Source organism: Lagopus leucura, unplaced genomic scaffold, assembly GCF_019238085.1.
Source record: "Lagopus leucura isolate 7727_CA_CO unplaced genomic scaffold, USGS_WTPT01 Super-Scaffold_100159, whole genome shotgun sequence".
NCBI lineage: Eukaryota > Metazoa > Chordata > Aves > Galliformes > Phasianidae > Lagopus > Lagopus leucura.
The window spans coordinates 11,376,048-11,391,992 of NW_024962335.1; the positions used below are offsets into that span (position 1 = coordinate 11,376,048).

A 15,945-nucleotide genomic window follows, 5' to 3' on the forward strand; every position below is an offset into this window, starting at 1 on the left:
AGTGCTCTTCCCCACTTCTGAGAGATAACATGGTGATCTCATGTACGTGCCGCAAACCTGTAATTACTAACTTTGGTTTTCCTTTTTTCCTTCTACAATCTGTTCAGGCTAGTCACTTCAGGGTTTTTGTACACAGCAGTTCCTTCTGTGTAGTGATGAGAGACAAAGCTTGTTGCAGCTGCCCTATTGCTCTCCCAGCTAAGCCAGTGGCAAAAATCTCCTTTAATATCATGCTCTTAACAATCTTTTTTCTTAAGTGACTGGTAGTTAATAAGTTTCTGGTTTTGTTTTGTTTTTGCTTTTTTCCAAGTTCATCGGTGTCTTTGTGAGAAAGGATTAATGATACCAGTGAGTTCAAGATTACTACAATCTTGGTTTACCTGTTTTCCAGAAACGTAAATATAGGGATAAGTGTATTGATCTTATCAGGAGTGCATTCTATTTTCAGGGTAGCATTTTTCTTTATTTTGCAAATAGTTGTGGGTGAGAGAAGGCCGAGCTGTATCCCCACGTGACCACAAATTCAACTTCCTAATGTTTCTTCCAGTTCCTTACAGCTCTGCCCTCTGTATCCAAGGTAGCTGTAGAAGTGTTTGGTCAGCATAAGCCAAAAGGGCTATGGGAGGCAGCAGCTCTGCTCTTGTGCCCCAACTGCCCAGCTGCTCTTCCCTTCAGCCTCCCTCTTTATCTAGCCCATGGGTGTCCAACGTTTTGGCTTGCCTGGACAGCACTGAGTGAATAGGAATTGTCTTGGGCCACATATATGTAAATTGCTCTGAAAGTAATATTTTCTGTTTATTTACATGGAAAATACAAGAGATACAAAGAGCACAGCAGCTGTTTGGTAGAGCAAATTCTCAGCTACAAAACACTATTTTTCAACATAGTCATCACCATTAGCTCTGCATTTTTGCCAGTGATGAACAAGAGCCTACATGCCATGCTCATCAAAACCTGCTCCAGCAGAGGAGCAACACCCACTGCCCCATAAACATTCAGTAAACATTAGTGAATGTCATTGTAACTTTTTCCTCATGGAGGAATTCAGTGATTCACCTTTCCTCCATACACACTTCCATGTCAGATACCAATTTGTCAGACTGCCCCTCTGCTGCCCTCTGTCACACAGCAACAAAACCTAAGGGAGTATTGGTGGGAAGGTTCACCTTCTACTGCCATACCATTAACATCCACCTCTGACATTGTGGGCCAATATAATAAAACAGGAGGCATTACTTTCAGAGCAGCCCTCATAAAACATAAGTAACAAAACAATTTTTAATATTTTTCTTAAAGCAATTTCAAAAAGAGAGGAACAAAAACATAAAACTAATGGGATATGTGACTTTGTGAAATGAATGCATCGCCCTGCTTCGATGGCAGTGGTTGCAATTCATAGTGAGGTCTCAAGGTACTCATCAGAGATTTTTTGAAGAAATTTTACACTTCCTCTAGTTCATCCTTGACAGTAGTTGTTCAGAATGTGTGTACTGCCAACAAGTGATGACATGAATACGGTGTGATTGTGAAGCGAAGGATATTTCTCTCTGGTAAGAGAGGGATTATGAAGGTCTGGTGAAAAGACACAATCAGATTCTGGAGTTGAATATCTGATTGCAACTGTATACATTCTGTTTGAAAATTTGCAGGTAATGTATTTAGATCAACTCAAAATAATGTTGCAAACTTCTTTTTTTTTGCAATCTTGAAACCTGTTTTCAAATTCCTGTATCAAAATGAAAAGCTCAGCCGTGTATTCTTCACTGTTTGGAGCCCTGTGTTTAGCCAGTATATCCAAATGCATACTGGTATTTGCTGTTGAGCCAACACTGCACAGCACTGCCCTTCCTGTGCCCTGCTTTTGGTTGACACAGCCTTAATAACGTTCTGACAGTTTGGTTGCTGCAGAGCAATGGGGGATGTGCCTGGGGCAGGGAAGAGCTGCCACCTTTATAGTGCGGGGCAGGAGGTGGCCACGTGCAGCCCATTGGCCGTGAGTTGGTTGGATGTGCTTGCTCTCACCCAAGTCTTCAGGAGGCCACGTGTGAACTTGGTCAGATATTTGACGTCTGAAAATTGTGTTTTGCCATATTAGTGTATCAGTTTGAATCCTTTTCTTAATCTGATTTGCTGTATGTCTGGAGTGAGAAGGGAGTAGCACAGAGGTGGGAATTAGAGCGGGTATGATGAGGATGGGATTTCTTATTTCCATCAAGTACGTTGCCGTGTGGTGGCAACAGGGAGGTCTAGATGAAATAATGATTTCAAATTAGTTCCTCTTGGCATATTTTCCCATAAACTCTAGTTCCAAAAAATCTTCTGACTTCATTTCAGTGCTCCAGGTGCATTTCTTGCTTAGCTGGCCATGTCTGTCTTTTTGTTGCAGCACTACAGGTGTAGTTGCTGTTTCATGTCTGCCGTCTAGCCTGATTTTAACAATCCCTTTCCCTCACCACCATTTTACTGCTTCCAAATCACCTTTGTCACTTCATAATCTTGTTTCTCCAATTAAATAACTGGAAAGAGCTTTTAGTGTTGTTTTCTGTGAAGGATGAGGGATTAACTAGAGAATTCTGGTTCTTCTGTGTAGTAGCAGAAGACAGAAATTGCCTTCTCCGTGATGATTTTTGAAGGTAGGTTTTTAAGGAGCTAATGAATATTAATGTGTTGCAGAGACCTTTGTGCAGCTTTGTCTTCCACATCATTTTCCTTCATTTTTTTTTTGTAGATCATAGGAATTATTGGCTTAAGACCTTGCAAGCTGTGGAATCTCAGCACTATGTTCACTGCGTGGTTTAGACATCTCTCTAAGGCATCATTTCTTCCTGATTCTACTTTGGCCTCAAGTAGTTCTTACCTAAAGGTCCTGTTTAACCTCCTCCCTGGGGGGCTGAGAATGTCTTAGAGGTTCGTTTATGCAGCCTGACCTTGTATCCCAAAGCAAAAACCATGCAAATCCAAGAGATACAGTTCTTAAAAAAAGATTTGCTGTTATTACGACGGCAATTAACAAAGTTTAGAGGAGCACTCCTGGTAGAAGAGCAGCTGCCATTCCACTGACCTTGCTGTAGAGATAAAAGGGGCAGTCAGCTGTTAGATTATTGGGCTACTTTGTCTTGGTTCACTCCTAGGCCCAGCAAGTTAGGAAAAATCATGCGTATTGGATAACATCCAGGCAAGTCAGTGTATTCTGTCTCTGATTGTTGCTTCTTTCTCCCTGAGCCAGTTGCCTCTAGAACATTTGGATCACATCCAGATCTGGAGAGTGACTGTTGGAGAGGGTCTGGTGCTCTGGAACCTGTCCAGGAACGGGGAGGGGCTCTGTGTGGTGAGCCTGATTTCTCCCTGAGCCGGTGCCTAATGCTCTGGATTGATTCCAGGCATGGGCAAGCAGCCCTTGTATGGCAGCCAGAGACAGCACTGCGGCCTTGACACTCCTTCAGTGCAGACTTACAGTTGCACAGTAATGAACTCCACAAAGGTCAGCTGCCTGAACCTCCCTCCTTTCCTCCTGAGTTCCAACTCCATGGCTTGCCTGTCTGGTTTTCACATGCAATTGCTTGACCTTCTCCACTGTATGAGGGAGTGTTATCAGCCAAGAGGTAGGCTTGCTGGGTTGTAATCTAATTGGTATACTGATAATCAGAAGGGCATTGATTTCTGCATCACATTTGAGCTCGTGGGTAATTGCCAGCTATACATAAACATGGATGTTACTTTACTCACAAGCACACCTCTAATGCTATTAGCTGCTTTTTGTATGTGTCACTTACATTGTCAGCTTTTTTTTTTTTCATCCAAAGCTCACTGACTGGTAAGGAGGGTTTTATACAAGCTGCATCAAAGTGTTAACCTTTCTAAATAAATCAGCTGCCGCTGGGCCTCACTTGTGCTATGGGAGAAGGGAAGAAAGGAATTCATTATTTCAAGCTTTGCTTTTTCGACAGTGCACATTAAGAATGAGAACTGTGGCTCAGTGAAATTAAATTTTAATTTTATCTGAAGTTCCTCTTTTGAACTACATCTCTACCACCTTCCTGAACTCCTGGAGTTCATTCTCTCAGCTCAGAATTTCATGACAGGGAGAGTGAGTACGCCAAGTGCTTGGACATTCCCATGCATGTCTTGAAAGACGACATAAGCATCATTTGTCCATGAACTTTTGCCTCCACAACTTTGCCATTAGAACAACTACTAACTAACTAAATGAATAAATATCACTTCACCCGCAGTTAGCTTAACTGTAGCTCTGCCTTTTGCTGATGAAATCCAGCTGTGTCAAGACCTAGATTCGTGTGGCTGATCATGTAGTATCAGTACCAATTTCATTATCTGAGTCATTTTCACTGAATACTGTCTGGGTGGCAGTGTGGTGACCTGTATGAAAATATTTGGGTCCAAATCCTAAGGGATGGTGTGGTGTCCCAGAGCTGTCATTGTATTTGATCATGCTTGGCCACCTTGCAGTTTTCAGAGTCAGGAAGAGGACTGAACATGAGGTGAGCAAGCTCCTTTCCCACTGCTGGAAGTTTGAAAGAGCTGAATTGGGTGTGGGTAGCTCTGCCCTTGTGGACTCCTCTCTAGCTGGGCTCTGTCATGTTGTGCTGGTTGTTGTTACTTGGATTTGCTTTCATGAACTACTTACCATTGTACTTGTGTCCGATTTTAGTCCACAAACCCAGAGCTCTGGGTGCTGCTGCTGTGGTAGGCTGCTGAATATGTTCCCCAGAATGTGAGGAGAGCGTTGGCAGACCAAGGCAATGGAACCTTCCTGCATATTACTGGTTTCACTTTGTTTTTCAGGTTAGGCTGTTGAGATAAAAAGCGGTGGACATTCATGACTGAATGGAATCTCTCCCACTGTGCAGCCATGCCCCCTCTCGACGTGCCTGCCAATGCCAGCACTTCCTTCATCAATTCTTACATCACACTCAAGACCGATGACATCACAGAATTTGACCAAGGAGTCTGAACCAGCTGTTTCCATGGACACAATCTCCATAGTGACAGTGGGAAGGGGAGGGGGAAAAAGGAAACAGGTGGGGGGAACTAAAGAGGGAGGGATAAATATATATATATATAAAGATCTATTTTTTAGTCTTGAAAGACTTTGTTTTAAATGAAAGGTGCGCTATCCCTTTTGATGCTTTTGATTAAAATTAACGAAAACCCAGATAAATTTAAAAAGAACAAATTTGTAGCTGAAGTAAATACTAGATCCAAAATCAGGCAAGGCTTATGGAGCCTAACATTTGGCAGGAAAGAACAGTGGTACTGGGAGCAGTCTGGACTGGATTTGTCTCCCTTCCTCTTGCCTTCTTTCTTTCTCACAACATCCAAGGAAGTCCAATTTTAAAAGGAAAACAAAATCACAGGATAACTTGTTTGTAGGGCATGGGAGGAAGGTTTGAATGGATGCAGGTGGTGGGGCGTCTTTCCTTTCTGTGTATGGGACAGGGAGGTCATAGTTTTAAGAAACACTGTGTCGATACTAGGAGCTTGATAAACATCTGAAGGCCCTTAGGTCACCTGGCTCACAAAGTAAGAGGAAACTGCCGTTTGCTTGGCTCATGCACACAAGTGTACACTTCCTACATGTGCTAACTACCTGTTGGAGAAAGGAGCAGCTGCCCTCTGCAGCACGCAACCCAGGCCGTAGCCAGGAGCTGCCTTTGGCACTGGGGGCAGCGGGGAGGTGTGCTTTACCTGCCAGACTGGGGAGCTGGGAAGGAAGTCTGAATGCTGGTGGAACCAATGTGTTTTCAGAGTGGTCGGAAAATCCACTTAGCCTTTTTTTTGTTTTATGTTTTGCTTTTCCAGAAGGAGGAAGAAGGAATGTCAGTGCAACAGGCTACACTATGTGGTTATTTGTTGTGGGTTTCTCTGTAAATTATGTAACTGTAAACATTTGGGTTTAAGAAACATAAAACAAAAAAAAAAACCACAAAAAAAACAACAACAAAAAAAAAAACCCACAGTTTTTTTCTTATTAAGGCCTTAAGAAAGGGGTTAGTGCATCTTTCAGGGGTCACTCTGCCATGGGAATAAAATAGCTGTTTCACAAACAGTTTTATATAAAAAAAGCTTAAAAAAACACACAAAAAAACCTAATAAACTTCATTTTAACCTTATCTCCTTTTGTTTTGTGCGAACTTGATTTGTTTAAAAGGACAGAGACACTACTATCTGCTGCTTTTTGGTTTCTTTGCCTTCATCAGTTCTGCCTTCAGCGATGACCTTCTGAACTGGCCCAGCAAGAGGAAGACCGCAAAAGCTTTTTAAAATAAAAACTTAGAGTTTGTTTGATGCTCCAAGATAACAAGCCAATGACTGGATAAACTTTGTGTTTGCGTGAGATGGTATTTCACCGATTCACTGACTTCTTTCACTCATAGGATGGTGGCATATCCTAGTGATAACAGCGTGGTGTTTACTGGGAAGTCACTATAGATAGGGATCTAACCAGCATGATTTGGATAAAAAAAAAGTGGGGTTGATATTGTGGGGAGGGAAGAATTATTTTAAAAAGCTGTGTACTGGATGCTTGCTCAGCTACTCGCATTTTGGAGTATTCAGCACATAAAAAATAGTATCTATGATAGCTCATATTAAGATATCTATTTTAACTCTATTTTTAAAAGATCGATTTAAAGATTTGGGAGATCATTTGGCAGTTATTTATTTCTAGAAGTTGCTACTTCCGCTGATAAGAATTTGGAAAGCAAGGGCAGTCTTCTGCTCACTCCTTTCCCAGTAGCAGCTACTGACGTTAGTATGTCCTTCTACATTAAGAAATAGACCTGTTGTGATAAATGTCACTAATGTGTCCTGAACTGGTGCTGAAAATATTTAACTGCTGGTGTAGTCAGAAAAATCATTTTTAGCATAGTTAATGTGGTTGAGTAAATGACTTCTTTTCAACTGAATAAAAAAAATTTTTTTTCCTAGTGTCTGTTCTATTCTACCTGTTTTGAAAAACAAAACACAATACATAAATGGAGTTATTTCATAGAGGAATCAGCTTTGTGGTACTACACCAGCAGCAGGAGACTGGTAAAACTGGTGGAATTTATGTTTTTGGCTCTTCGGGGTGGTGTTACAGCCGAGGAAGGTTTGGGGTCGGTGGGAGCCGGGAGTCTCGGAGGGTTTTCCTATTGCTCCTCTTGGCAGTAGCTCCTTGTGCACCACGGATGAAGAGCAGCAGAAGTCATATACATCCAAAGAACAAACGGTACCACACTGGACTCCAATTGGGAAGTATTTTGAACCCATCTCATTAGCTTCCACGTGGCCCTTTGTCAGTACTGCTGTCACAAGTAAAGGGCCGTGTTCCCCCCAACAGAGGCCCTACAAGTCGACCATCTGCACGGCAGTTGGAGCCTTTACAGGAAACAGAGCTGCAACGATTCTCTAAAACCAAGCTGGAAGGAATCTTAAAATAATGTTTAATGCCTTCTTGGGAGGACTTGGATACGATCCAGAGCAGTCATAAAATCCACTTGGAAATAAAAATCTCTTGGACCAGAAGCTATAAAGTGCCTAAGTGGATTCTGAAAGCCATGAACAAAATGTTTACGAGCTCTATTCTGCAAAAGCGATGAGAGCCTGATGCCATGGATATGTTGGAGTTGAAAGAAAGGGAGAAAGATTGGGAAATGTTGGCTAATTTAGAATTTGTGAAGCAGGAATGACCTGCAGCAGAACTGTAAAATGTGGAGATTGTATCAAGAAGAAAATCAGCAACCTGCAAGCAGCTTGGGAATTACCTGCTTGGATGAGGAAATGAACTAGTGGGAGTTTGGTGGGAGTTTGGATAAAGCAGCTCGTTTTCCAAATGTTTCTCCAAATGATCTCTACAATGAGAGAAACTAGCACCAGCTTACTGGGAAATGTAGGTGATGGTTCGACAGCATTTCCAAAGTGAGTAGTTGTTTAAAAATGAACATTTTGACAGCTAACTGGAGTAAACCAACACTGCTGAACATGGTCAAAGGAAAGGATGTGGGATTTTCTGTCTTGTTTTTTTCCCCCCCCCCCCCCCCAAAAGGATGTGCAACAGATGAAGTATGCAAAGGATGTCTATAAATATGAGCTGATGAGGGTTCAGCTGGAGGCCAGGAGGATAAAATTCCTGCAGGGATTGATGGTCGATGTAGGATACATACAACATGCATATTGTGAAACCAGGAGCTGCTGATTTATTCATCGTGGACTTTCATAGCAAATGACATCTACACTTGGAAATCCAAGGCACAGTCTAACGTGGAGTTTATAATGAGATTGTGCACCACAGAAGGAAGGCTGCAGAAGGTGACGGTCATCTCTGCTCAGCAGAGTAGACGACATAGTGCAATGACTGGGGATTTTATCTGGGTTTGTGATGCTCTTGAACCTTTGGAATTGGAACACACTAGCTAACACCAAGCTCAAGAACAGCACTTTGAGTGGGACATGAGAGGGTGGGGAAGAGAGCTGTGAAGATAATGGGCAACTAAATGACAGCTCTGGTGTTATGACTGTTTAATACACTGTACAGTCTGTAATCATTGAATCATTAAGTCGGGAAAAGACCACAAAGACCATTTAGTCCAACCATCAATCCACTGCTACCATGCCCCACTAGATGTACATAATAAAATGTACATACCTAATGTGCATAACTGTAGAGACAGCAGGGGGAAAGCATTCTGGGACAGTCTGGTTAATAACTCACCAGTAATTGCATATGGTATCCTGAGTGCAGTGGTTGTCTTGGGCACAGCGAAGTACCTGCTTAGCGGGGCACAGGGGCGGTTTGTCTGATCTTCGTGCCAGCTTACCAGACTGGACAGAAAAGCAAGCCTCCATCTAAAAGTATAGAAAGCTGAATGCAGATACCAGATCTTCAGATCTACAGGCTGGCTGCGTGGTTGAGGATAAATGGATCAATTATAATTGGTCTGAATTTTACTATTATTAACAATTAAAAGTTTTGTGAAAAAAGCAGGTGTACGGGTAATCCAGGTTTAGTTATAGGTCTAGTAAATACCAGGGTGTGGTTAATTCTTTGAGGTTCTGCTGACCTTCCTGTGAGAAGCTGAAAGTGTTGCAACCTGAGGGTTGGGTTAGAATTCTCTATATTGTGGAACAAGGTGAAATTCTTATTGGTCTGCGGTAGTGAACTTGTAACAAACATCTTGGGTTTGGTTTTGTTTGAGAGCTACTACAGCGTGCTGCAAACAAGGTAATTCAGCCAGCTAAGCAGAAGACAGAAGTAACTCCTGGAATGTTGCAGGAGACCAGCAGCTCATAAGCACTTTCTGTGCCAGTTTGACTGATACGCATCACTGAAGAATCGTTTCCATAGTGATGAGATTCTGCTTACAGTCTAAAGATCAGTGGAACAGTTGTAGACAGTGCAGTTGTACACAGATGTTTATTTATTTCTCTGCCTGTAGATTTGGTCAGATGCAAAAGTTACACTTTGCTGTCCTACTGAAAATGTACCAGGTGGCTACTTGGTCTTTTTGTGGGATTTCATTTCTTAAGTGGAACCAATATGCCAGTTTGCACTTCCACCGAAAGGGGCCTGAACTGAAGGGAAGCACTGCTTGTCTGCTCACTTCTTTCATGAGGCCATGTTCAGAGCTGAGATTGCTTCCCTTTCTTCTTTCATCTGGAGAGGTTTCTTGTAGTTCATTGCTTAACTCAGTTTCACTGCTGTGGTTTCAAGATTTTGGCCTTCAGAAATGCTAATGCTGCTCCACAGCCATAGAGAAAATTATTAAGAAGAAAGAAGTACTCTTCAGCCCATAGCAAACCTCCTGTGATGGAAATCTTCCACTTTAGCTGGGGGATCAGGACTCAAACTGGTGACATACTCATCTGCTTGACAAAACCCATACGCACTTACTCCTGTACTGTACATGAATATATGCAGTTTATCTGCCAGTGCTGCATGCAGTCCATCACTGGCTTTTGGCTTGTAACTATACCTGCTAATAACCAAACCTCGAGATCACAGGGCGTGAGGATCTGTGCTCCTGGCTGTGAGACATACCATGACAGTGGTTCTGTCTGTATTGAACTGAACTGTATTGAAATGACTTCAGTCTCACATCTTTCAGGGGGGAGCAGCAAAAATGTCCAAGATATCTGAGAGGGAGCTGGGAGTCATTATGCTAGAGAGAAGTACAGCGTTATATGTGTGCACTACATAGCAAATCGATTCCCCTGGGCTGACACTAATTGATCAAAGAAGTGTCACCACACTGAGTGGTTTTATTAAAAAATGGATAAGCCCTTATGTACACTTTATAGCATTCATAGTAGGGAAACAGAATTGGACTTCCATCACCAGGAATATATTTCTGTCTCTAGAGTGGTGCCATCACTTGATTCTTACACAAAAGAGGTTATTTTGAGGATGTTTTGGTGCATCCATTGGCATTACCATGAAAGTTATTATATTAAGCTGACTCTGGTCATGTGACTGTCCTTCCATTCGTAGTCAGCAAGAAGAAATATGGGAAAGCAGACTAAATCTGTTTTTCAAGTGTTCTATGAGGAAACTAGGAACTGCAAGTGGAAACGGGTCTAAAAATGAGTCAAGACTGTGTACAAGGAGAAAGAAACTACAGTTTAACATAATCCATCTTTGTGTAATGTCTTGGCTGCATGGAGCTGAGGTAAGGACGTGGCTGTATGAAAAGGGTGTTAGAGTCTGGCTGCTCAGCGGGTGCCTTGTTTTGCTAAAACTTCTGAGGAGAAACTGCCAAGTGTCCAGGTGATGAATGGCAAAACCATAACCAACCATTTGGAAAAGAATCCGGAGAGCTGCACTCAGCAGGAAAATAAGTACGGCTGATGGAGGCATGTCCAGTAAGCAGGAGCAGAGGGCAAACGGAATGAACCCATTTTGCATACTCTAACCTGTTTGCCAGGGCTGTATATGGTTCTCCTCCAACTGTGCAACGTTCCTGGCTTCATTGGATAAGAAGACACACTGGGAGAGGAACCAGCTCCCGCAGTTGTGAGACTGCAGCTGCAGTCTTGAAAAGGGCACTGATGGCTGCTGTCACCACGGCCTACTGTTGCTGCTACAGAACTCACTTTACTGAAAGCAAGAGCAGCGTGTTGTCACAAGATCCAAAAAGACTTGAAAAAGGTGCCGCTACAGTAGATAAATAAGCATTCCTTATTACAAGTACGAAAGACCGGGTTAGAAACATCAAGTTTCTAAGCACTGGAGGGGCACGTGGAGGCCTGGGTTCCTGCAGGCTGCCTCTGGGGTTTGAAGGTCCATCTGTTAACTTTGAGAGAAGTGCTCACGTAGGCTCTGTGCCAACTTCATTCTGCGCTGTTTGCTTTATTACACAACAGGCCCCAATAAACTCTTCAATGCGAGTCAGTCATTTCCCATCCAAACGGTAATTCCAAACAGAGGATGGATTTTGCTTTTCTTAAAAAGGCTCTGCTGTCTGGATTATCCAAGTTTGTTTGTTCTTCTCAGAGCACAGATACGTTATCTTGCTCTTACGAAACAAGTTTATAGCAGCCCACAATCAGTGCAGAAAAGGAAGGCTGCTTCCACATCTGCTGAGGTCAAGGTCTGTGCTGAGCTGTGCAATGGGGCACTGAGGTAGGCACAGGAAAACCAAAAGAATGTGTGCCTCTGTGGAGCCACGGAATCCATGTGCTGTTCCGGTGAAAAGTGTTGGGTTTCTCGAGCTTCATATAAGCTTATTAAAAGGGCTGATTGTGCTGGAGAGAGAGACTCTAAATACCAATTCTGGAGAAAGAGAGATTTGCCCCTTAATTCTTTTCAGCATTTGTTGGAGTTGCTTGGGATCTGAGAGTAGCTGATCAAAACCAAGAGCAAACAAAAACTATTCCTAAGCTGTAGTCAAGTGCTTAATGAAATACCTGGGAGAGCTTTCTTTTATAGTCCTTCAGATGCAAAGCAAAGGAACAGCTGGGCTGTTCTGAGCAGCGTCTTCATCTAGCAATTTGCAACAGCCCTCTGACCTTCCTCTTTCTTCACTAAGTGCGTCAAGGAAATACAGCTTCACTCTTTAAGAATACATGAACTCCTGATGTGTAAGCTTATACCTCCATCTGTAAATGTATCAGCTTAGGTGTTCAACAGCTGGGGAAAATTGAGTAATGTTTTTGCTCACTGACCAGCCTGTGTGGATGCTAAGTGTCTATTTATATGGGTTAAAATGTAACTCAGAACGCACAGGAGACACGTGGACAACTTGAATGCTACCATTCCAGGTTTCCCACAAGGCACTGTGCCTCCACACGAGGAAACAGCCTGCGACCGTGCAAGAAAAAACTCTTCCTTGCAGTCAGAAGTCTCTACCTACAACTCACTCCATCCTGAGCACCAGGCCTTGAAATAAGCTTCGAGTAGCTGTACAGCACAGGGCGCCTTAAGGAGGAGAGAAGCAATCAGCTCTCATATTTCCCTTTGTTCTCCTTGGTGCACTGACTGTTGGGATTTGAGTTGCACCTCCGCTTTCATGGCTCATACTGCTTCATTTGTCAGAGAACACAGGTATTCCTGGGAATTTGGAAAATCCCAGGAGACTGTGACTCAAAAAGCTTTGAAGAGTTCCCAAAAGGTGTAAGCAGACTGAGTCATTATTATCCTTTCCACTGACAGTGGAGTCCTCCAGGGGCTCCATTGCTGCATTTCCCAATCTTCCATTACTTCCAGGTAATCTGTTCACTGCACACCTGTGTTGCTTGCAGCCGTCTTATCCTATTGTTCAGAATTCACTTCTGAGGTACTCAGATGATGTATTCTGGAGCTGTAGCCCAAAGGGTTTGAGACACAGGAGCTCACGTTTCCCAGCTCTCCCTCCCACCCTTAAATTCCCTGCACCTCCAAGCTCACCAGCACTCACCATCCCTGGTGACTGCTGGCTACACAAATGTGGTAATGCTTCAGCAACTTCAGTCATTGGGTTTTTGGCCTATCAGCTGTTCAGCTATTCTCAGTACTCAGTAGTATTCAGTCTGGAGTTCTGGAATTGTTCTGGAATTGTTCTTTCCCTTCCTCCTCCCCACCTCCCCCCCCACACTGAGGAAAATCTCCATTATCTCCTTTGCTTCACAAGACCTAGAGGTCCACGCAGCTTGTGACTGTTCTCTCATCCTGTTGCCATTTGACTTGGAGAGACCCCTTCTCCCCCCACCCTTCTGTGTTGCAGTGCAGTGGTACAAATGGGGGAGGGTCACATCCCTCAGCTCCTCCTTTTGTACAAACTGTTACCGGGAGGGGTGAGTTAATTCCTCTCGGATAGCTTTACCTATAGCACCTATTTCTCAAATAAAAGCTCTGTCATTGCCTTCGTTTGCTCTACACGTGGCACATCAGGGCAGCCAGACGGCACAGATTCTTGAAAATATTCAGCACGGTTTTAATCCTGAACTGCGACACATCTTCACAGCCTGAGTGCCACCATCCAGTGCAGGCAGAGCTGTTCAAGCAGCAGTGGGAGGTTACTCTGAACCCCAAACTGCACCTTATTCCCTCCTGCAGACAGGAGTCAGCACAGACCATGGCCTGCATAAAGCCTTCAGTGGAAAGTTATCAAAGTGGACTGCACAGAACCACAGGATGTCTGAGGTGGGCTGGGACCTCTGGGTCCATCTGCTCCAACCCCTGCCCCCACAGGGCCACCAAGAGCAGGGTGCCCACTGCCATGTCCAGTTTCTGAGCAACCCCCACTTTTTCCTGCTTTCCAGCAAACCCGATATTTGGTACTTTGGACTTTGGTATAAGCAATAACAAGTACAAAGCAATTAAGGACGTGCCTGAGGATATCCATTTTCCTGGATATGACCCAGTGTGCCTTATCTCTAAGCAATGCAGTGGAAAGCTCCTGGAAGGAGTTAGCAAACACACAGCTGCGCTGGTACTTAATAGGTGCAAGGACTAATATTTGTCATCTCTGGATGGAGCATGGTTTTCAAAATCTCCAAATTCTAGTGTTTCAAGTAAGCCAGCATCTCCTACAGTGCTATTAATGCCCAAACATTTGTTTTACCTGCCCAAGTGCTCTGACCTGAGGCTGGAGATGCACAGATGCTGCTGCCAGAGCTGCTGAGGTGTAAGTAACCAGCTCATCCGGAATGGAATTCCAACATGCAATTTGCTGAACAATTCCTGTTAAGAAATTCCATGCATTTTCATCATTTCTAATTCCCCTTTCACTCCACATGCTCCCACAGGTATTAATCCAACTGTGAGCATTGCTGAGCCAATGTTTCACACCCAAACAGTTATTCATGGTTTTCCTGTTGATAAATAAATATACATTCTGATTTCCAGTGCGTATTTGGATCTGTGAAGCATAAACATCATCACTGGAGGCATCAAACACAAACAACCTGTTTTTGCTGTGGTCGTAAAGCACAATAATCTTCTGTGTTTCCAATGCACTGATAAATACTCCTAAATGTTTGCCATTATTTTGCTGACATAAAAAACACAGATAAAAACATGAAAAAATCACTAATGAGCTTGACACTGTGTTATTCATGAAAAGAACATAACAAATTCTGTTCTCTAATGCTGAGTACTTGGTGCCTTTGGAAATGACTACCATGGGTTATAGACCACCAAAATTACATGCTTGTTTGTTTTAATTTGCAGTGTGTTCATAATCATTTTGGCAAAAAAAAAAAAAAGCAGGGAAAAATGCACGCTTTACATTCTCTGTTGAAGTGCTACGTTATTTGTGGTGTGCTTGCAGAATCAAGATGGTTCTTCAGACCATCTTCTGCTTATTTAATGGGCCACTAGTGAAGGGCAGAGACGAGGAGCTTGTGAACTGATGTCAGAGCAGCCCCTGGTGTGCAGCCTACAAGCACTGGGCACAGCTTCCTTGTCAGCTCAGCCTGCTCTGCAGATACCTGCACCTTTGCAGACAACAGTCTGAGCATGCAGTCTTCTCCTTTACATTCTCCTTGTGTTTCTCCCTCAGTTGCTGTTTTTTTGCATCCAGTTATTCATTCTCACCCATGAATCTAATCAGAGTGACAGAGTAGGCAGTGTGATCTTTCCCAGAACATCTTCAGAGTTGGAGTAATCGCATCCTTGAAGCCCGCAGGAAGGCTACATGAATGGGTCATCAGTTGTACCCTTCCTAAGGCTCAGAGATCTACAGCAATAAGTGGTCAGGAAGTAATGCTTCTGGCAGCTCATCTTTCTGGTGCAGCTCTGAAAGCTTTCCTGGGAACAAAGCACATTCAGAATCTGGATTCATAAACACCCAAACTGGGGGCCTAATACTGAGCAAGCTAGCATTCCCAATACCTGTTTGCCAACCTTCCTCTTTCCTCTGCAATCATGATGGTATCAGTCCTTGTGATTGTACTTTGCACCTAGATTTGCAGGTGCTTTATTACTGCAGGGCCAATGGCCCCATTACATACATTTTACAAGAGCTGTAAGAAACTGACATGCCAGCCTGCTGCTTGCTTGCCTCCAAGTCACAGCTCAAGTCGATGCTGGAAACAAATCACAGTTCTTCCATCTTTTCAACTGCTAAACGCATATTTAATCACCTCATTATTTTCAAAGGTTCCCACTGATCTTATGCTTTAGGAAAGCAGGATGAGTTTTCCCATATGGATATAAATGCTTTGCTTACAAGAAAATTAATAACGGGATTTTAGCCAGTAACTCTGTCCAAAATTCCTGTGGATGCTCCTGCACAGCTGAGAAAAACCACACGGTACAAGCAGTAATCCAAAAATGAAAAGATGTGCAATATATTCACTGCTCTTGGGAATCTTAGAGAAGATACCCAAATCAGCAGCTGGGACAGAACCAGTGAGGCTGCATGGGCTGTCTGATCCCTACTGGGCTCCTCAGCATTCTACAGCAAGAAGCTGCCCTTTGTGGCTGGGAGATGGGACCCAGGACATGCTCCTGCTTTGGTACCAAGC

At 43.4% G+C, this 15,945-nt stretch overlaps 1 protein-coding gene and 1 long non-coding RNA gene across 10 annotated transcripts in view; one reads left to right on the forward strand and one right to left on the reverse strand.

Moving 5' to 3' along the window:
• The window catches only part of TCF20 (transcription factor 20), a 115,796-nt gene extending 109,665 nt beyond the window's left edge, over positions 1-6,131 (forward strand). For all 5 annotated transcript variants that reach the window (XM_042890545.1, XM_042890546.1, XM_042890547.1 and 2 more), the window contains one exon: positions 4,804-6,131. Coding sequence is in view for 1 of the 5 variants with exons in the window: in XM_042890548.1 (XP_042746482.1) it covers positions 4,804-4,821 (18 nt within the window). In the remaining 4 variants the exon portion in view is untranslated. The remainder of the gene's footprint in view (positions 1-4,803) is intronic.
• The window catches only part of LOC122190510, a 28,973-nt gene that overhangs the window by 1,300 nt on the left and 11,728 nt on the right, over positions 1-15,945 (reverse strand). For 2 of the 5 annotated variants that reach the window (XR_006182158.1, XR_006182153.1), the window contains one exon: positions 8,035-15,226. This is a non-coding gene — a long non-coding RNA (uncharacterized LOC122190510). Of the gene's footprint in view, positions 1-1,269; positions 4,810-8,034; positions 15,227-15,945 lie in introns of those variants that run through there. The other 3 variants (XR_006182157.1, XR_006182156.1, XR_006182155.1) reach the window with 3 other exon arrangements.